The 27,624-nt window shown below is 39.5% G+C and overlaps 2 protein-coding genes across 3 annotated transcripts; one reads left to right on the top strand and one right to left on the bottom strand.

Moving 5' to 3' along the window:
• Window positions 1-1,039: 1,039 nt before the first annotated feature.
• Window positions 1,040-8,655, top strand: ARF2 (auxin response factor 2). The gene is made up of 15 exons (XM_089166273.1): window positions 1,040-1,583; window positions 1,711-1,823; window positions 2,100-2,195; window positions 2,310-2,366; window positions 2,460-2,615; window positions 2,722-2,806; window positions 3,580-3,670; window positions 3,753-3,917; window positions 4,748-4,867; window positions 4,990-5,065; window positions 5,150-5,321; window positions 5,464-6,392; window positions 7,270-7,460; window positions 7,540-7,723; window positions 8,047-8,655. Exons 1-14 carry the CDS (start codon window positions 1,427-1,429, stop codon window positions 7,703-7,705), a joined length of 2,574 nt encoding a protein of 857 aa, XP_089022399.1. The 5' UTR covers window positions 1,040-1,426; the 3' UTR covers window positions 7,706-7,723; window positions 8,047-8,655.
• A 25-nt stretch (window positions 8,656-8,680) lies between these two features.
• LOC149006214 (aspartokinase 2, chloroplastic-like) lies at window positions 8,681-27,550 on the bottom strand. 2 transcript variants are annotated; one of them, XM_089166275.1, is made up of 14 exons: window positions 27,289-27,550; window positions 26,367-26,819; window positions 26,198-26,280; window positions 26,046-26,086; window positions 21,742-21,896; window positions 20,140-20,289; window positions 19,887-19,982; window positions 19,043-19,159; window positions 17,807-17,926; window positions 17,629-17,721; window positions 17,413-17,529; window positions 10,002-10,118; window positions 9,564-9,626; window positions 8,681-9,448 (listed from the first exon to the last, which is right to left on the bottom strand). In XM_089166275.1, exons 2-14 carry the CDS (start codon window positions 26,766-26,768, stop codon window positions 9,296-9,298), a joined length of 1,707 nt encoding a protein of 568 aa, XP_089022401.1. In that variant the 5' UTR covers window positions 26,769-26,819; window positions 27,289-27,550; the 3' UTR covers window positions 8,681-9,295. The 2 variants fall into 2 exon arrangements, with proteins under 2 accessions (XP_089022401.1, XP_089022400.1); XM_089166274.1 differs by having other exon boundaries at window positions 17,407-17,529.
• Window positions 27,551-27,624: the final 74 nt, after the last annotated feature.

A 27,624-nucleotide genomic window follows, 5' to 3' on the forward strand; every position in this document is an offset into this window, starting at 1 on the left:
GTTTTGTTTGATAATTTGAATAATTCAAATAGTGACATTAGTATTAGAGAATAATTCAGAGGATGAGGTTGAAAATTTATCCTTTTTTCTTTTATTAGTCAGTGTTGAAACGCATGATTTCTTACCAAAAAGAAAAAGAAAAAAGAAAACGCATGATCTGAAGTCATCTTGCTGGTGGTTTTTTGGATTGTAAGTTTTTTTCATGTTTCTAAGAGGTGCAATTATGTTATTGGCTAACTAGTTAGGAAGGTCCAGTCAGTTACGGTTATGACTGAATAGTCTATATTCGATCATTGGATTCGCTTTGTTCTCTTGTTTCCTCGATTTAGTCGTTATAAATATGACTTCATTACCAAGAAAAGAAAAGAAGAATAAAAAAAAACCGTATGATCTGAAGTTTTATGGGCCATGATGGGATGTTCACGAGAATAGGATAAGATAGTAATTTCACCGTGTTGGTAGCGTCGAGTCGTCGACTTGGTAGAGAAACGTACAACGAGGCATAATAAATTAATAATAAATAAATGTAACCATGACTTACTTAACCTGAGGAATTAATTAATGAGCCCATCAAGAGCTTCCCAGATTCTTTCCTGCGATCCTGCCTGTAAATAGCAAGACAGAGCCACTCCCCGAAAAAAACACACCAACTTTTCGACCTTGGTGTTGGGGGACAATAACGGCGTTACGACTATTTGCCAAAAGCCACGTTACTTTTCCGGCTCAACATAACGGGGCGTTTGAGCCGGCCCTTGACACATCGATCGAGATTCGACTATTCGAGAGTTGCCCAAGCATGTCGCATTTTTTGGACTTGCCGGGTAAACCTGAACCGGTTGGCAAACATGAAATATGGTCAGAGACAGAGACAGGAGGCATTTAACCATTTATTAGGGTTATTATTACAGTGGTTACCTACCTGTTGGGTTAGAATTTGACCGCGGTTGAAATGATTGAACGCTGATAATTGACCGTGGTTAAGGTCGTTCAGACTTCTCTACGGACTGTGCAGCAGTACTGGAGTCGACTACTGTACGATGGTTATGGCAGCTGGACCTCCCCAGTGGCCTATCAGAAAAAAGAGAGTGGGAGCAATTGGCAGCAGAGAGAGAAAGAGAGAGAAATAGACAGATAGAGATAACTGAGGGAGCAGGACTGTATGAGCCAGATGAGGAGAAAGAGATCGAAGAAATGGTCAAATCGGGAAAAATCGCTTGCAGAGAATGATTTAGCTTTTCGTTCCGACTCGTCGTCTAGGGTTTCACAAGTTTTCTTTCTTCCATTGGACCTTTCCTTAACTAGGGTCCTTGATTCACTGTGCTGCGATTTCCACGGTCTTTCTTCTGGTTGTTAGGGCCGCCGAAGATTTTGATATTTTTGGTTGAAAAGCCGCAGATGAGAGATCTGTGCTGAAACTTTCTTGAATATGACTTCTTCAGAGCTTTCGATTAAAGGAAATAGCAGTAACGTTCGTGGAGATAGCCTGTCTTCCGCTTGCAGCGAGCCTAATGATGCCGGTGCCGGAAAGAACGCCGTTCCAGATACTCCGCAACTTTACACAGCTTTTTCAACCCGTAGAAAAGGTAATTCCGGCAAGTTTCAGCATATTGCCTGCGACGCCGAAGTTGTTGTTTGCGGTTTATTGTAAGGGATTTGATTTGATTCTGGTGCGCCGTTGATTGTTTTTTGTGGTGTTCTTTCTTGTTGTAGATTGTGAAGATGCGCTTTACACAGAGCTTTGGCATGCTTGCGCTGGTCCTCTCGTAACGGTACCGCGCGAAGGGGAGAGAGTTTTCTACTTCCCTCAGGGGCATATCGAGCAGGTATGTTAGTTGGATCCTTCGATCATATGTCAACTCATCTGTTCCTTTTCCCCTGGCTATACCTTCTCTTACTTGTCGAGGCGGTTCTCGTCGTTTTGATTTTCTTCCGTTCTATATTTTGCGAAGAAAGAATTTCCGCAGAACTTGCTCCTTTCACAATTGTTTTGGCGGAAATGGTTCAGTACTTTATTTTGATGTGTTTTGGAGCTAGTTCAGTTTCTTGCGTTTCTTTCTGTCGGCGTTTATGTTGATGTATATATTTGATTTACAATCCAGGTTGAGGCATCAACGAATCAGGTAGCTGACCAGCAGATGCCTGTTTATAACCTTTCTCCTAAGATCCTCTGCCGTGTGATTAACGTCCAATTAAAGGTATTGTGGTTCATCTTTAATCCTATAGAAGGTCTAGATTGTTGTTATACCTGACCCTCTGTTGTGTGAGTTGGGATTTTCTTGTTGATGTTGTTTGTATTTCTCTGTTTGCAGGCTGAACCTGACACAGACGAAGTTTTCGCTCAAGTTACACTGCTTCCTGAACAAAACGTATGTTTAATTTTAGGATTCACCACTTTGGCTATTTCTCGCTAGGTCAGAAAATGTAGGAAGAGGCCCTAACTATAGTGTATTTGTGATCAGCATGATGAAAACTCTGTAGAGAAGGAGCCCCTGCCGCCTCCTCCTCCACATCCTCATGTACACTCGTTTTGTAAGACCTTGACGGCCTCGGATACTAGTACTCACGGTGGATTTTCTGTGCTGAGACGGCATGCTGATGAGTGCCTTCCACCGCTGGTTTGGCTTTTTTTCTTTCATACTCTTGTTGATTCTTCATTTTTCCTCTGTGGTCGTTGCTCCTAAATGTCTTTGAGAGATATTATTCGTCTTTTTACCTCAACAGGACATGTGCCGGCAACCACCAACACAGGAATTGGTGGCGAAGGATTTGCACGGGGTTGAGTGGCGGTTCCGGCATATATTCCGTGGTAAGCTAAATGTTCCAAAATTTTTTTTTCTTCTTCTTGATGTGTCCCTGCTTTGTCATTCGATCATGACAATTATAATGTATGAGTTCTTAGATTTCCCCAACCGCATACTATTCCGTTCAACCTAGGATTTCATATTGTCATGTTGGGGAGGATAATTTCCTGGCTAGATGAGAAGTTATAGGTGGTGAAAACATAAAGAAGTTTTAATGTAAGAGTATTTTCCCAACAGCATCCCATTCCGTTCAACGAAGGATGTCATGTTGTCATGTTGTGGAGGAGAGTTTCCTGGCTAAGGTGAAAACATACGGAAATCTGCATTTTCCTGGAGGTTTCACTTTTGCGTTGATAGTAGTTTTGCCTAAGTTTGTTAATCACTTTAAACTTTTGTGTTCATGGGGCCACTGCTTCTGGTACCTGGTGGAATTTTAACTGATTTATCATTTTCATATGAGATAAAGACAGTTGGCCGTCTCTAGAATGGTCTGTATTGGATTAGCCTTGGCTATTCTACTCTTCTCTGAAGGGCTGTAAATCAAGTCTAGTTATGAAAATATGTTTTACAGGCGAATAAAGTGGAAAGTTTCTCCATTGGAAAAATAACTCAGCTTAAACAAGCATTTCCCCCCTCTTTGGTGCTGTTTTTGGTTGCTGCTCTGTTTAGTTATGATAGGCTTAGGTGCAGTTCTATTTTGGTGGCCTATGGAATTAGTTTCTTCTCTTGTAATATCACACCTATAAAGATGGTTAACTTATTACTCTGATAATACCAGGTCAGCCTAGGAGGCATCTGCTTCAAAGTGGCTGGAGTGTCTTTGTCAGCTCCAAAAGGCTTGTTGCAGGGGATGCTTTTATTTTTCTCAGGTTATTATTTTTCTTTCTGGTTATGTTTGATGCTTTAAGTTTCTAGCTTGTGTCTGATATTGTGGCCTTTTCTGGTCTCCAGAGGGGAAAATGGGGAACTCCGTGTAGGGGTTAGACGCGCCATGAGACAGCAAAGTAACATCCCTTCTTCAGTCATATCTAGCCACAGCATGCATCTTGGAGTGCTTGCAACAGCATGGCATGCTGTCTCGACAGGAACCATGTTTACGGTGTACTATAAGCCTAGGTTTGTTGCTGCTTCTCATAATTCATTACACTTATGTCGTTCGTTGAGTCAGCTAAAAATTCAGTTGGACATCCTCAAAACCTGCAACGTGTGTAGCATCTAGAGTGATGGACAAGGACAGTGTCCCCCCGCCACCCCCTGCCAACAAATAAAAAAAGAGAGGCAAAGATAAGATGAAAAAAGAAAAATGAAGATCATTTTCTTTTCTATGAGGTTTAGCTTTCACTTCAGGAAATGATTAGAGTTAATGTGTGATTCATCCATTTTGTTCTTCATTGAGGTTATTGCTTTGCTTCTTTAAGTTTTGGATGTTTCAAAAGCATGTAGTGGTATTCTAAATTCTGTCCATGTATTGGGCATTTTCAGCATCAATCGGCATGTATGCTGGGGTTTGTTAGATTTCTGAGAGATAATTTAATGCCTGGGTGTGTTGGGTAAATGTTTGAACAGAATAATATGAGCTTAACAATTCAGAAAGCATGCTCCCTTCTTAGCCATTGAATGCATTTCATATGGACTGACACTCGGGAACATTTCGATCCTGAAATGTTTTGTGTCATGCATATGGTGCAGGGTAGGCCGTCATTGTGCTTCTTAACTGAACCAATTTTGTTCCTTGGATGCATTAATGCTGTCTATCTGAATACTGATAATGTACAATTTTGTTCCTTGGATGTATCAATGTTGTCTATCTGTCATGTTGGGTACTGAATACTGATAATGTACAATTGTTGAAGATTTCTCTGCAAAAATTTATTCCTCATAAGATTATTTTTGATAGATCTTGGGTAGCGCCCTAAATTGCATTACTCTGCCATTTCAAATTTCAGGACTAGCCCTGCAGAATTTCTTGTTCCATGTGATCAATACATGGAATCTATCAAGAATAGCTATTCTATAGGTATGAGGTTCAAAATGAGGTTTGAAGGTGAAGAAGCTCCTGAGCAGAGGTATCTTTCCATTGACGTGGCTTTCTCAATGTTGTGACTTTGTGTGAGTAGATCTTTTGCTTTGAGAATTGTTGTTTGTTAATGTATACTATCCCACCCCCTGCCTCTTTTTGCTGTTGAAGGTTTACAGGCACCATAGTAGGCACTGGAGATGTCGATCCAAACAAGTGGCAGGGATCAAAATGGAGATGCCTCAAGGTAGTTTATTTGGTGTTTGGATTCCTGTTTTCCCTATATCTGTTGTTCATTTGTATGCTAAATGGTTTGTTGATGTTTATACAGGTCCGATGGGACGAGAATTCTTCTATTCCTCGTCCGGATAGAGTTTCTCCATGGAAAATAGAACCTGCTTTGACCCCTCCTGCATTGAATCCTCTTCCAGTACCCCGGGGGAAAAGACCCCGAGCCAACGTGGTGCCATCGTCGCCTGATTCCTCTGTTCTCACAAGGGAAGGTATACGCATATAACACAAAAAAGTTGCCATAGCATGTATAAAATATATAAAAGGAACCACAGGAAAAAAGGTCAAAGTAGCTTCTTGCTAGTAGTGCTTTATTGGAGTCCAATTTTCTCAGCACTTGCATGGTTTGTCCAGGTTCATGTAGAGTCACAGTCGACCATTCACCAGTAAATGGACTTTCCAGAGTTATGCAACCGCAGGAAATCTCTAACCTGAGAGGCTCTTTTCCTGAGACTAATGAATCAGATACTGCTCAAAAGCCACTTGTTTGGAATCCTTCACAGGAAAATGAGAAAATTGACATGGTATCTGGTCAGAGAAGATATGGAACAGAGAATTGGATGCCTCTGGCAAGGCATGAGTCAACTTTTACTGATCTACTGTCAGGTTTTCGAACACATGGTGACTCTGCTCATGGACTCTGTCAACCATTTGTTGATCAGAACACTGATGATTCTAATCCAATGAAAAAGCATTTTAGAGATGGTGACGGGAAGTTCAACATACTTTCTGGCTCATGGTCCATGATGCCATCTACTCCCCCTTTCAACATGTTCGAGTCTGGTATTAAGATTCCTGCACAAACCGGTGAGATTCCTTGTCAGAAACCTGGGAATGGTAGATATGGTGAGAGTGGATATCATCGAGCAGAGCAGCATCAAGGGAACTTGCTAATGTCACTTTTTCCACAATCTCACTTGGAAATTCCTCATGCAAAGGGTCTGAGGCCACAGTCTGCATTGTTGCAACATGAGGCTGTGAAACCCAAAGGAGATGGAAATTGTAAGCTCTTTGGCATACCCCTCCTTAGGGATCCTGTGGCATCAGAACTGGCACTTCCACATTCAAGTATAGCTTGTGAAACGGAAAGTCATATCCATGTTGTGACGCATCAGCCACAGGCTTTGGAGTCAGATCAACATTCTGAGCAATCAAAGGGTTCGAAGTCGGTGGATAGTACAGATTTTGTGGGTAATGATAAAGAAAAACCCTTCGAAGCTGGTCAGCAGCTTCCCAGAGAGGCACAGAGTAAACAACATGGCTCAACAAGGAGTTGCACTAAGGTTTTTTCCTATACCACAAGTTTAATTATCTTTCAGTATTGTGGTATGCAGTTCTTTTCTTGATATTCCATGTGATGAGCAATTATTTGGCTGTGGGGTTCAAGACTTGTAAACAGCCTGTCTTGCAAAGCAGCAGGGGTTAAGGCTGCTTCCATATGTCCATCATAGATCCTGCAGTAGCAGGGTCTTATTCACTGGGTGCACTTTCTCTTATAAAATCCTCTTTGCAGATAGTACTTTTGCGCAAACAAATATTTTTGAAGAAATATGTCTAGTCGGCCAAAAAAAATGAGATGTGTAGTGATAGATGAAACACAAAAATTATGGGCAAGTGGTAGTTCCCAGGTATTCATTTCACAAGTTAAGTTTCAGCAGTCTTAGCAAAGTTTGCTATTGGCAATGTAGGCTATGAAAATCTTACATTATTTGAGAGATGGAATTGTGGGGGAGTATATACTGAACCAGAGATTAAATAGGCTTTAGTCTGTCCAGAATCTGCACTATTTATTGTTCCATATCATCCTGTCACATGCCAAAAATGTGCATACTGTCAAGGGAAGCTTATATGGCCAGCTATGGCATGGTTTCTTTATTTTTTATTGCTTCCTTTTTTTTCTCTTTTTTCAATTGATTGTGGCCTGTCATCACTTACTCTTAAGCTTTTAGGACTGACCCTTACTTCATGGGGTAAATAGACAATCTTCTCATATTCTGAATACATCTAAGGCTGACACATTGCCAATATTTAGAAGGATACAAAATTTATATCCTGACAGCACAATAAAGCCAAGTTGATGATGAGTGATGATGGCAATGTGAATACTATTATTGCAATTTCATCAGTGAGTGATTTAATTTAGTGGAGGATTGGTTTCAGGTTCAGAAGCAAGGGATTAAACTTGGGAGGTCAGTGGACCTTAATAAGTTTAATGGTTATGATGAGCTGATTGCTGAGTTGGATAAGATGTTTGATTTCGATGGTGAACTAATGGCTCCGAACAGGAGCTGGCTGATTGTATATACTGATAATGAGGGTGATATGATGCTTGTAGGAGATGATCCGTGGCAGTGAGTATTTTTTCCCAAAAAAACTGTAATTGTAATTTATGTTTCCTGTTCCAGTAGTAAAGTTTTTCATTTTGTCCAGGGAATTTTGTAGCATGGTTCGCAAGATCTTGATTTACACTAGGGATGAGGTTCAGAAAATGAACCCGAAGGTTGAAGAGATTCCAGTGGTGGCACATGAAAGAACAGGTGCAAAAGAAGTGAAATGCTCTCTGCCTGCCGTGTCAGAGAATCCTGATGGTGGTTAGGTTTCCCTTTTGGCTGTGGTAAGTATAGAAATGCACATAGCCTTTTCTTTTGCTGTCTTGAGAATGAGTATATTCGGTTGTGGGGTTCTTAGTGCCCCGTTCTTCGATGATGAGTTGTCAACTAGTTTGAGGTCTCAAAATTGTGACTCTAACATCTTTGGACGATGGTCTTTATTTAGCCCAACCTTTTACAACTTGAAGAATCAAAATATATTCAAGGGCTGGTGTCAGGAGACGTGGCTAATTTAGTTGTTTTGATTCGTTGTTGTACGGTTCTTTGTCTGCTTGTTACCATCAAAATTGCTATTTTATTGCTGCCTGTCTTTTCTTTGTGCCAACAGGTTACTGAAGGTGGCCATGGATACTTTGCCAGCCAGCGAAGGTTATGTAGGTTTGGAATATCGAGAGTTACTGTCGCTGTATTACATGTGTAAATCCTGTCGTCCAGGTTACATGGCCCCATCGTATCTCCCAGTTTTGAGTTAATTCTGGTTTTAGATCACAATAGATACTGGCGATGCTTTTGTCCAAGCCTATGGTATACATATAAAATATATGCGTTATATACGTATCTACTGCAAGGATTAGGTGACCTTGCGATCATCACCGATGTACATAACTCCTACACCCCCGCCCTAGGCTAGTCTGATTCTCTCTTTATATACCATTCCTTGTATCCGGTGACGCGTTTTAGGGATTGTCTTCATATTCTGTATTATATGAAGTATATTTGTTAGTTTCATTTAAGTTGGATGATTTAACTGCAGCTCGGACTCAAGAGTGTGCCCTAATGGTATTGCTGGGGCTTGTGTGGTGGTTTAAAGACCCCTTGGCATGAATCCTATGCGCGGGTCCAGCAACGTAGAAGAGAAGGAAAATGCAAGCACGTAACCATTTCTCATCGCTTTCTCGTTTTCTACTACAATTGGAAATTAATGGCACTGGGTAATACTTTTTTTTTTTTGGTATATGGCACTGGGTAGGGTAATACATGTGTGAAGAATTCCCGACCTCCCATCGGAATGTGTTATGTTAATAACGTCAAATGAATGATTTCAGTAGATTTTAATATTGGACCTTCATCTAACCGTTCGAGCTGGTTATTCTGTATTATATGCAGTGTTGATAAGGTTGTGAAAAGAATCGTTTGTTCAGACGGTTCAATTACTAATACGTTGATTCGCACAGGTTTCGATCTTAAAGGACAGACAGTCCCCCCTAAATCTTGCAGGATATACTAGTAATCTTTTACAAAAATTTTCCCGATATTTTAACATCATGGCAGAATTATATATAATTAGCAGTTGCGTTCACATTCCGGTATGGAATTTAGACATGCAAAGGTGGTTGGCAGGCTAATATCTTGTTCTATGCAACCGTACAACACAGCAACAAGTGGGTGTTCTCACAAGAAAGAAAGACGAGCACCGGGCATATAAGATATGATATCAGTGACCTAAACTAAGCGGGCATCTTCAACCATTAATTTGATTGCTCCCCAAAAAAAAAAAAAATCAAAATTTGAAGAAATAATAATTCAGTTCTACCTGCAATGATAGATTGCGTAGAAATGAAAAAGGACAAAGCCTATCAAAACAACATTGGTTCAGCAGAACCATTACCATTCATGGCCTTCCTTCCTGAATCTAATTCAGAGAGAATACCCCCCTCAAAAAATGTCTGATGAAGAGCCCTGACACATTGTTCTGCTTCACAATCATTTACTATCAATGAAATGTTTACCTGGCAAAGCAGAAAGTAGTTAAAATTAAAGTGTTTTTCAGGTGAAGGTTAAATAAATGTGTTAGATGCAAATATTCTTGTGGCCGTGAAGCATGTGTATAATAGAGAAAGCAACCTTAGATGCCCCTTGAGAGATCATTTGGACATTAACATCATTCGCTCTGAGAACTTGAAATGCCTGCCAAAATATACATCTTATAGGTGAAACATGGAAGAAAACAGACTGAGAAAGTATCAAAACCAACAGTTTTTCATTTGAAAAAAAAAAAAACCAAACCCAGATTCAACATTATGTATGGTGAAAAAGGTTTCCCAAAAAGACATGCAGAAGGTAGAATATGTAAAACGAGAAAATACAATGCATTTCAGAACAGCAAATAATTCAGAAGAAACCTTCAATTTGAGAAACATTAGTAGGTTGGCCGTGGTGAAGCATGCCAGCAATTCAAAATAGATAAGCTTGGTAATAACAATGAAGACAGCATGCAAAAATACAATAACCATCCTAGCACATTAGAAGACAATTAGATATCTATTACATAAAATAACAAACCTTCTCTAGTATCAACGATGATCTTTGGACATTCCCAATCAGAGAGATGATTGATCTGTGTTGAAGGAGATGCACTACTGCAATTTTTTCAAGCTCTTCCACAACATGGTCAAGTTCCTGCCAAATAAGATTCAGTTTCAAATAAGCTTTAGTGAAACAAAAAATCAAATTTCCAACAGATAAAACAAGCCAACACTGAGCACTGCAAATGATAACATTTTGGTGGGTGAATGATCAGCATAGAAGATATACAGCAGTCTGACAATCCTATGCTTTGCTATTATAAAGAGAAAATTACATTTACACCCCCTGTGTTTTGAATTATATAACAACCATACCCCTACTTGTATTATATTTTCAAAATTCCCAATATTACGTTTTTTATTTCAAACCCTTAAAAAAAAATTCTATTAATTTATCATAACTGTGACCCCCCCCCCCCAAAAAAAAAAAAAAAGAAATACTTTTCCATGCAGTTTCCTAAAAAAGGCTATTCACCCTAAAAATTGACTGAATTTCATGCAAATTTTTTAGCTTTTAAAACTTATACTAAGTTCACAAAAGGTAAATATGACTTTTTGTATTTAAAACTGACAATGGTGTTAGGCATGGGAGGATGTTTGTAACAAAATGAATTCCTGGGGGTATATGCATAATTGTTTGCAAACACAGGGTGTAAATGTAATTTGATATATTATAAATTAAAAAAAAAATCTAAAATAATCCACTGAAAGAAAATTGGAGAATTTAAATTTGCCATAAGAAATCACAATGGACAACCCCCAAATGGATACATTTTGGATTGGCCGCATCATCTCAATGTCCTGAACCAATGATGCATACAAGTCACCTAAGCTTATTTTATAATGAAAGGTGGGTTACGAATATGCTGGGCTATTGATCAAATCGGTTTTCTTTGTACTGGGCTCTACTTTGATTAGCCATAATATTGGTAGAAAGTGTTGGGACAAAAGCATTGATATTGATGGAAACAATTTGGCACTGCTCGTAGTATGCAGTGATTTGTTAGCTCAGGGGATGTGATGCATGTAACAGTCACAAGGCAATGGGAAGGCTAGTAATCAGCAGGGGGAAAAAGAGGCAATGGTGGTTGATATTTGGCAGTGTATTACAGCCTTAGAAATATCTTTGACAAAGGTTGAAGCCAGCAGGTGAAAGCCCTGCTCAGTAAGTGTCTATTTTGTAGGTTCAGACAGTGGCAGTACACTAGAAGCTGCTTTCGAAAGACTTCATGCAAGATATAAAATAACTACTATACATTAATTTTTCTTCCCATCAACATTTCAACACAACTGGTTTGACATCATTCTAGTCTTGGATGGAGAAGTGATGATATTCCATGTGTGACTGCACAGAGACGGAGAAATTAGTGGACATTAAATGTAGCCACCAAGGATGAGTATCTCAAAACAATCTCAGCATTTTCTATTTTTTCAGGAAAACTCAAATTTCAAGGTAAAAACCCATGAAACATGAAATATTCCACTTTTGTCATGAATTACCCTTAAAATTGCAGTTTGCCTCCAGATCACAATGTTTCACTGAAACTGAGATATCTCACTTAATTTTAGATTGGAATTGAGCTCCTTGAGATGCAGTACATTACAAAAAAGAAAAGGAACATATCTGCGAAGAGAAGGAAGGAAAACACACAAACAGCATGCATTTCAGAGTGTGTTTCCATGGTGATTTTCTCAATTCACATGCACACGGAAGAGGGTACACCATACTGAATTGCCTCTGGAAATGCTGCTTAGAGTACTAACAGTTAGGGAGGTGTTTCAGATCTGAGAAACCTACATCCAAGGTTTTGAAGGGTTTTGCTGGTATAGATGACCATTTTGATAATTATGTGCATGCAGTTTGATTCCTATACATTTTTTTTTGGGTTTGGGGGGGGGGGGGGGGTTGGTACAGTCATCAGCGAGAATACACAAGCTGAGGTAATCTGCATTTCCAAATTCCCTTTTTTTCTTCTAGGTTTTATTTTCCAGTTGAGAAACCTTGAGTTGATGTTTTTGGTGGGATTTGAGTTTTAAATTTGAAATATTGTGAACCTAGCAAGTAGGTGCTTGTCTAGGATTGTTGGCTGCATTTATAAAAAGTTTCTAGTCTAGCTTGATTAGCTTTTATTTAGAAGTCTCTATTTTCCATTAATCAGTTGTACAAAAACTTAAACTTGATTAATGGAATTTCTACAGCTTGCTGGCGGGCATTCTGTCCAAGAAAAAACTTGTTTCAACAGATGAGAAAGCTGTGGGTGAGGTCCAAGGCTGAGATATCCTACTACCCCTGTCCCCTTACTCATCTTATCCTTTTATGTTAATTCTTTCATGCATGTTTAGTTCTTAAATTCGTACATACTTATTGTATTGATCCTGGAGATTTCTGCCAGTGATGTAAGTCCCAAATTGAGGGCCAGCCTCCAGATCAATTAAATTGAATTCAGCAGTAAATCAGGGTTCCTCAAACCCTGCGGTTCAGGAAGATAGGGGTTGGATTTTAGGGTTTAGGGGACATGAGGATCCTTTGTGATATGGGTCGTGAAGGGATGACTTCTTAAAGAGAATGGTTAGACTAGTGCTTTGTGGTCAAATATTATATGCTCCAAGGTGATATTTAGGATCTCAAAGACACAGCCCATCCCAAGGGAGATACGGAATTTATTCCATGAGATGGAAAACTGGGGTCTATAGATGTCAGGTTGGGTTGACAATATAGTTTGGTATGGTTTGGATGGCTAAATTAAAAGATATTTAGGTTCTTGTTAGAGGGTTTTGGGAAGCATCAAAATTCAAGAAAACAATTATATCTTGAAATTGGACGCTCAAAATGTGGTCAAACTAGGATCTAAAGTCACTAGGGTAGGGGAGATGAGGTTCCTAAAGTGTGGGACACATCTAACAGTTAGATTGATGCAGATCAGGCCTTAAATTTTGAGCTCTAGAAAAGTTTAAAAATTCAAGAAAATAAAAAGGGTGCACTGGATGGGCAGGGTTGGGGAAGAGAAGAATTAGGGGAAGGGAATAGGTAAACTGCAGGGCATGGGAGGGGGGAAAGAAGGCTATGATGGGAGAAAGAGTTTTTTTTTTTTTTTGGGGGGGGGGAGGTGATGTAACCAGATTGGTCCCCCTACAATTGGGCCCCAAAACCAGACCCAAAAGGCCCAATCCAAAACTTGCCAAATACCCCAGGGCTATTTTGTTCATTTTCCCCAGCCCTCATAGGGTTCAAGAGGGGTCTAGTTGAAATCCCCCTGATCCAACGGTCATGGATCTATGTTTATTTTTCTCATGTGATTAAAGAGTCCAATTTTTAAGTAGCACTCCTACTGGTAATTAGGCATCCAAAATTGTCTTTTCAAACTCTTGAAGAGTCATTTTTGAGTATTTATTTAGACAGATGGGAGTTGTAAATGGAATCCTATCCTCAATAGGATCCCCTAGTTGAGTCCAAAAAGGTTATATTCCAAGTTGCAATGCTATATATAGCCCCTCTTATTATAAATGAATTCAGCTCAGAGATTATAAGGAAATCAGAGGCTTGGGTCGTGGGAAGAAACCCTGCTACCTGGGCTGTTGAGGGATAAGTCTCTTTGAGCAATTTCAGCAAGCTCCAGCAGTCATCTTCTTCTCTAATCTCATTGCAGCCTAGGTACGATCAAATTCCAGCAACCATCAAAGACTCTTTCATCCCCAGCCAAGTAAGTACAACCCCAGCCCCTACCCTACCCAACCCCTAATCTTTGCAAGACCCTCCCCCACCTGTCCCAAACCTTGTGGCAGCAAGACTACCCCTCCCCCCTTCAATCGCAACCCCTCACAGCATCTCCCCTACACTGCGGCATCATTTCCCCAGCCCCCTCTCCCATTCCACCCTCTCCTTGCTTTCTTGATTCTTGTGCAGATTTGAAAACAGTTAAAGAAAGAAAAGAAAAGAAAGGAAAGAAGAAAGAAAAAGAGTCCAGATTCTTGAAAGAATCCCTTGGATAGCTAGTAAGCATCTCAAAACTTCTCATCCTTTCCCTAATTGTTAGCCTTTTCCTTCCCATTGCACAATATCCTAGTTCCAATTTCCCTTCCCCACATCCTACCTAGGGTATGTTTGGGTAACCCATTCCTTTCCCTACCAACCCTAGTTCATCCCATAGGATCTTTGGGTAACCCAAAACCTAGTAATCTCAAAACCACCAGCCCATCTTAATTTTGTTAAAAGCCCTAAACTTGTCCCTAACACCCCCACCCCCCAAAAAAAAAAAAAAAAAATCAAAAAAAATGAAATACACAATATATTATACATATTATTCACCAAAACCATCCCATAGTGTACCCATTAATTCCCAATCCTCTCAAAACATACCCAAACCAACCCATAAAAATAAACCTAACACTTTGATAGCCCATACATTTGCTGGTTCAAATTAAAGAAGGTCCTGGCAGGTTAACCCAGACCCCTGGGTTACATCGGAAGGGTTGGGGCAGGGGTGGGGTGAGTACGTGTTGATTGAGGGAGATTGAAGAACTTCAGAAAACAGAATGCTCAAGCCAGTCGCAGGTCTTCTCCTTAGAAACCCACAACTTCACTCAACACTTCTTCCTTCAATCAAATTTTATTAATAATCAAAGCTGATTTGCTTAGAAGTGTTGGGCTATATTTATAGCCTTACATTGAAGGATTCCTACTAGCACTAAACAAAACAAAGAATTATACTTTAAACAAAATTGCAACTAAAAAAATTCTATTTTAAGTAGAACTCCTATTTAGACTAGGACAGGTATCTAACTAATCATAAACTGAATCAACAAAATAAATAAGGATAGGGCTAGTTTCCTAGTAAGACCTAGACAACACTAAAGGAATTCTTCTTATTACCCCCCCCCAAGAAAAAGGGTAATTTTCATCTGGACCCCCTGAGGTTTGGTCCATGTCATTATTAATCCAAAAAAATGGAAACTTTGCATCTGCCTCCCCTGAGGTATTCAATAAGATCAATTTGTGATTTTTATGACCAAAATGCCCTCACATTTATTCTACCGTAAGATTTGCATATTTTCCTCTTCATATTTTCTTCACAGTTTTAAAAACTCATGGCTAAAGGTACCACTCCGAATCCAGTACTTCTCAAGCGGCTTCATTGTCACAAATCACTAAGATTGAAGAAAAATTATCAATTCAGAAATCTGTTGGCTGAGCCCCTTTATTATCAATGGTAACTTGCGGCTTTGTCCAATTATTGTGGCTTACGTGTCTGCAAATGATAATCAAAATATTGAGTCCAACAGAGGCAAACAACTGGTTACCGAGTTAACTATGACGAAAGTGATGACGATGTTGTTATCTCTAATGAAGAAGATTTTGAGGACCAGTCAATAGAAGAAGGGATGAGTAATGATTCTCTGCAGGAGGTTGAGATTGAACCCATGATGAATAGTAATTTGGTAAACTATAAATCGCAAATGTTGCAGACGTCAGATTAACTATTGGCTCTCTGGCATGATCCTATCGATGTACTCTTTGCCGCTGAGCCCTTGCTTGATGCATCGGCTATTTCGCCAGGTTTCGTGGAGGAAGTCAATTCCCTGTTTAAATTGGTTCCACCCTTTTCCCAAGCTGCTTCAAACTCCCCTGATCCGCCCATTGTCCATCTGGTAGTTGCTGACCTTCCATCTTAAAGTCTCTCTGCAATTAACTTGGATCACTCACATCCTCCCTCTGTGCCTTTTGAGAAAGTGATGCACGCTGTTTTTCCTGTTCCTAATCTAGTTCAGCCCCCATGGAACCCCGACTCAAGAAGTGCAAAATGGAAAAAAGGTGTTCCAATCGGGACCAAAGATGGAGACAATGAAGGAGATGAGAGACAATTGGGGACTTAGAAATGTGTATTTTTTTCAGATGGATTTATGTTTATCCGATTGGAATGATCCACGTATCTAAAATATAACGGCCAATGGGAGGTAATGGGAGGGTGACAGTACAGAAGCGGATCCAGTAAACACCCCACTCTTTTGATTTTAACCGTTGGATTTAATTGTGAAAAAAATATGCAAATCTTACGGTAGAATAGATGTGAGGGTATTTTGGTCATAAAAATCACAAATTGTCCTTAATTGATCTTATTGAATACCTCAGGGAAGGCAAATGCAAAGTGTCCATTTATTTGGACTAAAAATGACATGGACCAAATCTCAGGTGGTCCAGATGAAAATTACCCAAAAAATAATAATAATAATAAATAAAGGAATCCTTCTCCAAGATGGGACTCCTAAACTAGACCAATTATGTCATAGCTTGACAAGGACTAATCCAAATAATAAAATAAAATTGGGACTAGAGTCCAAATAAAATGCTGCATCTAACAAGACCAACTTGGATTGGACTAGGGCTATCCAAAATGACGAAATATGCCTTTGTTGACCAAAAATACTCCACACTGCTGGGCTGGAAACCCTAAGTCTTCTTTCGGACCTTGGTCCTTCCTTGGGAGGGCCAGATCCAGTTCAAATTAGCTGGTTTCCCTAGTGCAAGGTCAACATTCACATTATATCTTCATCATCTTCATCAATACTCCCCATGTAAGTAACTGCCATTGTATCTACCAATGATTTGCCAGTCTTATCATTACTACGCTTTGTGAGTCCTATCACCATCAAGCTTTGTATTCTCAAAATAACATTTAATCCAGCCTTTGATTTGTATTGGTAACCTAGGGAATTTGTTAAAGCAATTGAACTTGAGGTCTGATCCAAATTTCAGACCAATCTGTTGATGGGTTTAATACAAGAGGTTGAACTGGATAATGTTTTACCTTCAAAACCGCTAAGGTACAAACAACGCATCAGAACAAATGCTCTATTGGACTTGACCCCTGGTTCTGTTTGAAGCAGATTTACTTTTTACCCTTTGTCCCGATCCAATAACAAGGTACCAACCACCTTCAAAACCATGCAATATTGGCAATGTCAGGGATACAATCCCAATACCTCAAACCATGGTCAGATTGAATTTAATTATAGTTTACTCTTCCTGAGATCTCCATCCATTACATCATTATTCCCTAAATCACGTCAATCCGCTCATCCGATCATTCCCATCTCTTAACAATGTTTCATTACACCTATTACGTTTTGTTTCTAGATTTTAGGAGTGGTCATTACAGGTTTGAGTTTTCAGTCAATTTTTGGTTTTTCATCTGAATGGGCTTTTTTGTCTTGGGATCCTACCCGGGCAGGTTTCAAAGGTGTTTTTCCTACCAACTCCCTCCCCACCAATCAGAGAGGTCATCCTGCAAAGAATCCAAGGTGAAAATTTCTGAAGCATCCCAAGACATTTATTAACAGAAACAGGAAACCAATCAAGTCATTAGACAAGAGCCTGAGGTCCATACGCTTGCCTGCTGAATTAGCTCCCTGCTCCAAAGCTTTGATGGGTCCAAAGTCAAAGAGATACTGACTTCACTAGTAGCTACAACATCAACAGATATTCCCAACTCTTCAAATATAGAGAAGACCTGAAAGTAATGAGCCAGGCAAATTGCATATACAAATTACAGAAGCAACTGTGACAGTAAAAAGCAAAGAAGAACTAAATTGTTAACTAAGTTTCTCACCTTTGCAAGAAAGCCATATTGGCCAAGCATGCGGGTGCTTACTATATCCAACATAGTGACATTACGTTTCAAGACTATGCTGGTAAGTACAGCCTGCAATTGGAATATTGACAATTAAGTGTTCATAAATTTCTTTATTTTAGTGATTCTTACTAGTGAAAAGTCTGCATTTACAAACCTTACTCATATCCCTTGATTTAGTGATAAGGGTACCTGGAGCTTGAGGGTTGTAAGAATTCTTGACCCTAACTGGGACATCACCCTCCCTAGCTGGTCTCATGGATTGAGGATGCAAGACCTGCAAAGGTACAAAAGAAAGTTTAGGGTTTTTTTTTTGTTTTGGGGGGTGGGGGGGGGGGGGGAGGGTAAGGGACTTATATTTGTAACCTAACCAACCATGAGATATGGTACCGACTTTGATTTATGATAATAAATTGTGTTCTACTCCCCATAGTTCCAACTGAGACAGACTAGAATGGGATGTGTATGTGCTGTGGTCACAGAAGGTTGGTTTGATGTCTGATCACAAAGCCAACTTACGGACTCTTTCACAGAAATTAGATGGATGCAATTGCCTTCAAAAGCTATAAGCAGAAGAGCAATGAAATTTAGGCCAATTAAAGAGAACTAATTTTAAGCTCACACTCTAATTCCCATATTAGTTCCACAAGTAAGATAAACCATTGAATCACCCTGGATGCACATGCAGTGATGCAACCCATCCATAAACTGACAGATTTAATGGGACATGATGGCTTAAGTAGTTCTAACCTAAATTTAGGGCCAAGCAAGTTTATATCTAGATTCAAAATCCAGTAACTCAGAAAAAAGCAAAGAATGATCAGTCTATCATGATTTCTCAAGTGTATCTTGGCATGAGTAGAATCCTAAATTTTCTCAAGGAAATAAAGAACAATTAGGTATTAATTTAAGGACGTTGTGCTGTGAAATTCCATGAGAGCCCCCAAGGCCCGAAACAAGGCCTATGGCTGATGCCAGCACCCCCATGGTTCAGCCCAGCCGCATGGAGTCTTTATTATCAACAGGGATATTTTGGTCATTTAGACAGCCTTAGTCCAGTCCAAGTTGGTCTTGTATTGTTCTGGGCGTCCAGGTGTGGCCTTGGTTCTCTTTGCCGCCTCGGATAGTCGGGTGCTGTTGCTGTTCTCTCAACCCTTGGCACCTTGGTGGCTTGTCAACTATGATGCTGTTATTGTCCCCAACCAGCCTCCACCCCCACCCCCTCCCACACACACCAAAGGAGGGGGGGAGGGGAAGAAGGGGATATTCATAAGCTTTCATAGGCTTAACTGACCACATTCACTCCTATAAGCAAGCACACCCTTATTATTGTGGTTATTCCCTCTAGACCGATGCATGAAGAAGCAATAGGAATCTGTCAATCCAAGCATACCTGAGCCCCAAAATATGCAAGTTCAGCTGCCTCATCAAAAGTCAAATATGGCACAGGCTCTGCATGTGAATAGATGTTGGGATCGCAAGTAAGAACTCCATCCACATCTTTCCAGACCTGCATTGATTGAAAAAAGGGAAAATTACATGATTAGCCACATTTAGGTTTTCTTTTCCAAAAATAACCACTCAATGTTTCACTTAACAAAACTGGCTAAAACTAAGTTTGGGTTTACAAAACTAGCCAAAATAGTAATTTTTCATTCCTTTGACATTTTTAACCCTAAAATTAACCACATTAAAAAGGGAAAATCACTATTTTGCTCAAAAGGAAAAAATCACTAATTTTTCATTCCCTTTGGACATTTTTACCCCTATATTGGTATGATTAATTTTAGGGGTGAAAATGTCCAAATGGATGAAAAATCACTATTTTGGCAAGTTTTGTAAATCCAAACTCAGTTTTAGCTAGTTTTGTTAAGTGAAACTTTGAGTGGTTACTTTTGTAAATGAAAACATAAAACTAGCTAATCAAGTAATTTTCCCTTGAAAAAACACCATCACATCTCAATTACAACATCACCAGAAAGGTATAAGAAACCCACTTGAAGAATTGTTACATTTGAAGTCTCGTGCAGTATACAAGACCTCTTAAAGTTCAATATGCCTTTTCAACTATTTTTTTGCCAAAATTTTGTAAAAATAAGACAAATGTTTCAACAAAAAATCATTTTGACATAGTGTAACAGCAGCAAATCTTGTAGAGACATGTGACTGCACGTGAATGCAAATTCATGAACTCCTAGATAAGCATGCACTCCTCTGCACTGAAGTCTGAACCATACCTGAATCTCACGCAAACCCAAGGCTTTACCAATGGTTGTGGCAGTAAGATCACTTCCACCCCTACCTAAGGTAGTCACAGCATAAGATTTCCATCCCTGCAATTAGAAGAATAACATATATCCGTCATGATCGTAAGACAGACTAATTAATTTCAGATTCTATTCATCACAAAAAAAAATCAGATTCTTATAGGTAAGAAAGTGAAAAATATCAAGAGTAGAAGATAAAAGAGAAGCATTGAGGCACAAAAACCTTTCCAAGGAAGCCAGTAACAACAGGAATAGCAGGATCGCTATTCCAATCATCATATAACCTCTTTGCTATAGCCGGATAAGTTGCTTCCAAGATATCCGCATTTGTGAAATCGTCTGTTGTTATAAAACCAATATCAAATGCATCATACTGCAAAAGATTGTGCAGCAGAAAGATTAGCTACCAATATTATTAAAACTATCTTACAGTAGAGAACTAGCTGAACATAATGTGTTGAAAAGACAAGGATAGCAGAGAACATTGTTGCTTGACTAAAGTAGGAATATGGCCAAAGTACACATGTCAACAAAGCTGCCAATTACATTACCACAACCAGCTGGAACTGAAAATGTTAAACAAGAAAACTGTAATAAGGATGTAGCAAGTGCACAAGGGTCCCAACCCTAAGAGTTCAGGGGAAGGTCATCATGTAAACACAGCCCTTACCACCATTTAGCAGAGAGGCTGTCTCCTGACATGAATCTGCATCAACTAGATCTAAGGGTGTCAATTGGGTACTTTTTCTTTTTTTGGTTAAGTCAATTGGATACTGAAACCATTAACAAACTGAATTTCCCATCCGATACCAAACTGTATTCCATATGGTATGGTATTAGTATTGTAGCTGACACCAAAATTACAATACAATATCAGCATGGACAAATTGGGTACCAAACTCAGAACAGTATAAGTATGGGGTGTTCCCCTTCAATGCCATACTGAAACCATACGAAATTGATACCCTTGATTAGGTCTTGTCTTAGTACACCTACAGTTTCACAAAGGTTCACTCTCAAAGAAAATGATAAAGATAGTGTTATGCTAGAATAATGGTATTTGAGTTTTAGTAATTAAGAATTAACATATTATTTGTGGTTGCTAGTATTATTATTATCCAGAGAAGAACTTCCCAAGCTAACTCATTCCAGACCCTTCAAATAGAAGAGCCTAACCCATACAAATTGCTGCTTGATATTTTCCAATTTTCCATCACTGAGTTCCACCAATATCACACCTCTCTCACGTTTTGATCCCATTTTCTAATTTTTGTTTTTTGCGTAATCTCATCTCACTCACCACTCTCTCAATTACATCTCAAAGTTTTTCTCTAATTTTGTTTTTTAACCCTTTGTTTTTTATGATTTCAGCTGCATTTGTCACAGAAGATAGATGGCTCTCATGAATTTCTAAAACACCCTATAGCTGTCTCTTGGTTATTTATATGCCTCTCTCTGTCCCTAAAGCAGATATTCTTATCTTTTCTTGGTCACACCACAGGCTTCTCTTATTCTGATATAGTTTTTACTCTATTTCTTTTCATCACACAGTGCCAGCACAAAGAAGGAGAAAAAGAAAGAAGAAAGACAAAAAGGCATTGGGGTTAGTTTAAGTTTTCTATAATCTTTTTTGTACTTGCAGTAAATCATTTTGACTTTGTAACTTGTAATCATAGGAATTAATGTAAACAAACTAAACTTGTAAATCATTATTTTTCTGATCTCATCGACTTAGGAAATTCTCCCTTCATTCAACTGTTACTTCATAAACACTATACAATCCAAGTGCATCTGCCATAAAACCAGTAATCAAAAAAGAACATACTTGGCGGGATTTAGCACCAATTTTATTTAAATATGCAGCAAATATTCTGGTAGACATGCACTCTCCAAATGAAACTAAATAGTCCCTTGTTCGAGGAGTCAGCTCTTTCATCATAGCAATTCCCTTCAGAAGTTGCTCCAATTCTTCAAGGTGACCTGCAAATTTTCCAAATGGAAAAATAGAAGAGCCAATATAGGATGGGGTAAGGAACCACTACTCGGTTAACGGATAAAAATACACAATTGCAAAAGACCCAAGACCAGAGAAGGATGGTTTAAAAGATCCCAAGATACAGATCAAATGAAAAACTTCATAAAATAAGCAGATCAAGTAAACTTAAAATCAGCAGAGTAGAAATTGGCAGTAAACAAGGAGAAAATGAGGAAGACGAGAGAAATGGGGTTTGTTTTATTGCGCATTATCAAATCATGTTCAGCTATTGTTGGTAGCAGTGTGGTTTGTAAGAGTCTTAGATAATGATAAGGGTTACTTGAACTTGAGTCCACCTTTGTTTGAGTTTTAAATGATAATTGGGATTAGTATTCATGAAAGAGTGTATAGATTATGTAATTAGGATTGAAATGAAATGCTTATTTTACGTTGACAGGGACTTCTAAGGGCCAAACTTCCAGCTGAAACCAGCTGCCTCTCTCTCCATCGTAGGATGACTTATAGTGTAGAGTTCAAGGTTGAAACATTATCCGAAATGAGAACTCTTGCATGCATAAAAATCATGACATAGCCTACATTAAACGAGGGCCAACCTTCCAAGATCTCTAAGGCAGGACTGAGTCCAGACACAAATCAATGAATGCAGTTATCATCTATGGAGTGGCCTCTGATAGGGATCCCTATGACTGTGATCCAATAAGGTTTAAATTACTCTGATGGGAACAGATGGTACTATTAGCTAAACTGGGGATAGTTTTGGATGAATTTACAGGGTTAGAGGTAATGGGGTATAGGGTAAATGTAGGATTAATTCTTGAGACAACTTATGTGGTCTTAATGATGTGGGAATGAGATGAAACTTGGATCAAGCCTAGAGCTGACTGTTTGGGTCTTGCTCACCTAATTTGGTCAGATTTGAATGGTGGTAGTTCAAGTTATGAACAATCTTTATTTTTTATTATTATTATTATTTTTTTTTTTTGGTGTGTGGGGGGGGGGGTAAGATGATACCTAAATCAAGAATTGATAGATCAAGGGTTTGGTTGGGTGTTTTGGGCTGCAATCAGATAGAAGGTGGGAGCTATGATGGGAGATGGTGGCTGGTTGGTGAGATAGATGAGTACTTGATATGAGGTGAAGAAGTACCTGAACCAGGGCTAGGGGTTTCCAAACAACAAAATTTAAGAGGATGAGAAAGGGGATGGGGTAGGCTGGCCAGACATCTGGATGAGAACCTTGTAGATACTAGGTTAAGATGGAGGAGATGATGTGAAAGGTTGTCCTTTCAGTCATACCAGAGATCTATGGTCGTTTTTATCTTAGAACCTCAGAACCTTAGAAGCTTCATCTGGGACCCTCACTGACCAAAGTGAACAAAACCAGAACTACAACAGCAAAACACAGGGAGATAGCCAAATAGTGGAGCTTTATTAATCATATAACCAATCAGCACCTTCCCCTTCAGGGATTTGTTATACATGATAGTGGGTCATCCTCAACCCAAGAAGGGTTGGGATTGATAACTGGCCGACTATTTATGCTAGTAATGTCTACTTGTTCTGGTCTTGGTGGAACAAGGACTAGCATAGGAAGAATTTACTAGACCAGGAGAAGGCTGGGTGGCTATAAAGGAATATGCTTCTCCAATTATTGAGGCTGGTCAGTTTTCAAGGCTGCAGTTGCTAGACCATGGCTAATTTGGGAAAGGAAAACTGCAAACCTCCTTCATTTAGGGTTGTGAAAATGACTGTTGATACTGCAGTGAATGAAAACAATAACCTCACCTAGATAGGAGGTACTTCTAGGGACAATGCAGGTGTTTTTGAAGGTGGCTTTGCTAAGCGCATAAGCAAATGTTCAGCTCCCCCCAAGCTGAACTTTTAGCGGTGAAGGAAGGGTTGCTGCAGTTAATCACAAAGGTGGCTGGTCCTTTGGTTGTGAAATATGATTCCTTAGAGGTCGTATCTTACCTCCACTGGTAAGGTGGTGAACGGTTGGCCTCCCAGGTTAGTAGAAATAAAAACACCGCTGAGATCCTTGATGCAGGTGTCGGTTATTCACATGTAGGGATGCCAATGTTCCCGCTGATGGATGTCAAAGATGCCCCTAGTGATGGAGTCGTTTGTATACTTTCTTGATCACCCTTGGAGTTAGAGAGGATCCTGCAAGCGGAGTTATCAAGCCCATTATTATGTATAAATGTTACGGTTAGTCCCACATTGGTGCCTCACAAGCACTGATGTGGGCTGATATAACTTGGCAAACCCCCACTTGGTAAGCCGGTTTTCCAGGTGGTGTGGAACCGAGGTCATATCATTGGTCCGACCTGCCGGATGGCTTACTCGGGAGGGGCGACCTAGGAGAAGGGCTGCCCGGAGTGGGGAAAAACCCCACCGTCGGAGAGCAGAGCTGCGTAGAGTGGGCCGACGAGGACGTCGTCTTGTAAGAGTGGGGTAATGTTACGGTTAGTCCCACATTGGTGCCTTACAAGCACTGATGTGGGCTGATATACCTTGGCAAACCCCCACTTGGTAAACCGGTTTTCCAGGTGGTGTGGAACCGAGGTCGTATCATTTAACCCCCCCAAAAAAAAGAGAGAGAAAAATAGAATTTTAGAATCATTCCAAAATCAAAGAATTAATGAAAACTCCAGGGGCATCGATTCTAATTATGAAATCCTTCTCAAATTGGCCCTCAATAATCGAACCAAACCGTGACCCCATGCATCAGTTCTAATTCTTGCCAAGGATGAATAAAAAGTTGTATCCAAAACCAAAAGTGAGGTGAGTGAATTGATTTGTCAATCTGAACAGTGGTGGAAATTACAAGAAACAAACATGCTGGGCATAGTAAAGATGCAGCAGATTTGGAATTGATATTCAGGAATTAATCAGGCTTCAAAACTAATTACACGATTAAAATTTTGTTAGGGAAGAAGCCAAAAGTCAGATATGGAAATGTTAGTTTCATGTAAATTACTTTAGTTAAGAATCAGGAGCAAAATAATGGAATAAAATCAGAAACTAAGCAACACTATAATAAATGTAGAAGCAAAAATTGCAATGGAAGGACAGAAGCATAGAAATCAGTTAACTAGTAAGGTTCTTTAGATCCTTGGAAAACTAAGACAATAGCCACGCAACTGTAAAAGGATACATCACCAATTTAAAATGTATAAAAGGTAGTGATGAAATAACAAATAAACTATTTTATCTAAGTTATCAACTGATTATTTCCTATCGCAAAAATTTAAGTCCTTCCATTTAAGAGGGAGAACTCTGTGATGTAAATCGTGTAATATTGGAGGAAGAGTAGTAAATCTACTGTTCTCCCGTTTTGCCTGTAAAGGCTGGATTCTAGGGCTCATGTCAACCAAAGAACATAATGCTTCTTTTAAGTTTTATCTACATATGGCTTCTGACAGTTAAACAATGACAACAGAACCATTTCCATCAATCTTATATCTTTTTCTTAAGGTCAAATGTAATGATAAAGAACTCATCCACTGTTGGAATCCAACAGCAGCAAAAAGACAAAAGGAGAAATATGATCCATTATAACAGAGAAATAAGTTGCACCAAAAAGTACATTTGCATTTACAGTTAAAAAAGCAGCTAATTTCCCAAGTCTTTGAATTAGGGGGACACAAGCACAGTCTATCTTATGTATTTTGAAACTCAAATCTTCATGCATCATTCTAAATCTAAACAATTCAAAATGGGATTGTAAAAAGACCAAACTAAATTAGACACTTGATCAAAGTTAATGACTAGTCAGAAACTACACAACCACATGGCATGCATTTAATTTCCCAGACTAGGCCAGCAACTGAGGCTGAGAAATATCAAAGGACGCAAGTCAAATTAAGGATTCACAGAGATTAGAAGGACTATTATTTGTCAAGTGTTTCCTGAACATAGTTAGCAGAAGACTTTCACATGAGCAGCCTCCCAATGAACCAAACCCAGGTGTCCCAAGCGTAAACTTAAGCACCATAAAGATTATATACATATAGACCAATCTCCAGGTACAAATTGCAATATGGCAATCAACAGAGCAGCAAAGAAGAAACCATATTAAACTGCTATTAAGTCTAATTGAAGTGTACACTAAGAATTGAGAGCTGAACACACCAGAAATAGTAGACGCATCCAGTCCAAGCTCTGTAACCGTTCTGAAACAACATGAAAGTATATAAACTAGGTGTGACAATTATTCCAAGCAAGTAACAGAACTGATTCGTAAGGCCCTAATTCCGGCAGGAAATCCAAAGTAATGTTCATACCGAAGATGAAGTTCTTTTATAAAGCTGAACTCATCCATTTCAGAGACATTTGAGACACCGCAACTAACGGCTTTTTCACCTGCCTGAAACCCAACCATTAGATTATAACATTAAACCTCCCAAAAAGAAACAAAACAAGCAGCAGCTACAAGAAGAGACTCGTCCGTACCATTAGAAGTTTGTTAGTTGTCTTTCCCATTGCAGAGAGAACAATTACTGGCCTTTCTCCCGGAAAACTGAGAATAAGTTCGGCAACCTCCTTCATTCTTTTAGCAGAGGCCACTGACGAGCCGCCAAACTTCATGACGCATGTCAGTTGCCCTGCATTTGCATCAGAAGTTGGTTTCGCGGCGTACTCCTCAACCAAAGTTGCTACCCCTGCGTTGCAACTAATTTTCAAAGCATCCGTTCTACACGCACCGTCAAACTTTGAGCATAAAAACCCCGAAGTCGAAGCAACGGAACTCGCAGATTTAAGGCGAGATAATGAGATGGACAAATTATGCAAGCAGTAGCTTCTGTTTTCCGCGCAGAGACTCCGAACGGCAGCGCAATGTACTGACGCCGCCATTTTCTATAGTTTCAAGAAACGGCAGAAACAGTGACAGAACCCCACGGAGATCTGTTCAATTCAAGGAATGAGTAAATCTAGGGTTATAACATTAACAGTAACGAAATAAAAGCACAGAACGCCGTTTCGAAATAAAACTTGGAAAGCATATGCTGAGTAAAGATCGCCGGCAAGATTATGCTCGTCTTCTGGTGTGCACGAAAATTACACGGACGATATCAAAAGTCGGACCTAAATATGGATGTGTGTAAAGTGTAAACAAGCAGCAAATGAGGAAGACGCTAAAGAAGAAGCTTAAATGCGATTGGAAACTAAAACAATCTCAGATGAAAACCAAAAAATGAAAAACATAAAGCAGGAAATGCAGGAACAGCGAAGAAAATCAATGGCAAACGCAAAGAAGAAGGTCATTCCAAATTAGAAGAAAAGAAAAAACAGCCGTGAACGATGGAAATCAGGACAAACGACGTTGAAAGAAACGACTTAAAATTGCAAGGACGGCGGAGAGAAGTTTGAGAACCTGGAAAGTCGAAACAGCAGAGTCTGGAAAAGAACGAAGAACACCAATTGGAGCGTATCTGTAGTTCCGTTTTCAAGTGCCCTGGCCTTCGTCTTCGTCTTCGTCAAAGCAACGAAGGAACGCCGAACGGAAGCAGAGCAGAACACAGAAGTTGCAGCGTATTAGAGACAGTAGTTAGTGACAGGAGATGAAAAGACGGTCAAAACTCAAAAGAACGTGTTGTGTATGGTGAGTTGGTGGAGGCTAGTGGCTAGATCCCTGGAATACTAGGGTCTGTGCCTCTTCATTTTGTTGTCTGGAACTCGTAGATACCAAAAGAATACGGAACTTTTAGAT

This window comes from Hakea prostrata, chromosome 8, assembly GCF_041222555.1.
Source record: "Hakea prostrata isolate BN-2017 chromosome 8, UWA_Hpros_2, whole genome shotgun sequence".
In the NCBI taxonomy this organism is placed as follows: Eukaryota; Viridiplantae; Streptophyta; class Magnoliopsida; order Proteales; family Proteaceae; genus Hakea; species Hakea prostrata.

Excerpts from the sequence above, each read along its gene's own strand:
- ARF2 (XM_089166273.1), top strand. The coding sequence starts at position 1,427 with ATGACTTCTTCAGAGCTTTCGATTAAAGGAAATAGCAGTAACGTTCGT. Across the intron at positions 2,367-2,459 it reads CACTGCTTCCTGAACAAAAC|CATGATGAAAACTCTGTAGA; the intron begins GTATGTTTAATT and ends ATTTGTGATCAG. Across the intron at positions 2,616-2,721 it reads ATGAGTGCCTTCCACCGCTG|GACATGTGCCGGCAACCACC; the intron begins GTTTGGCTTTTT and ends TTACCTCAACAG.
- LOC149006214 (XM_089166274.1), bottom strand. The coding sequence starts at position 26,768 with ATGGCGGCGTCAGTACATTGCGCTGCCGTTCGGAGTCTCTGCGCGGAA. Across the intron at positions 17,927-19,042 it reads TTGCATATTTTGGGGCTCAG|GTCTTGCATCCTCAATCCAT; the intron begins GTATGCTTGGAT and ends GTACCTTTGCAG. Across the intron at positions 17,530-17,628 it reads AATATGGCTTTCTTGCAAAG|GTCTTCTCTATATTTGAAGA; the intron begins GTGAGAAACTTA and ends CATTACTTTCAG.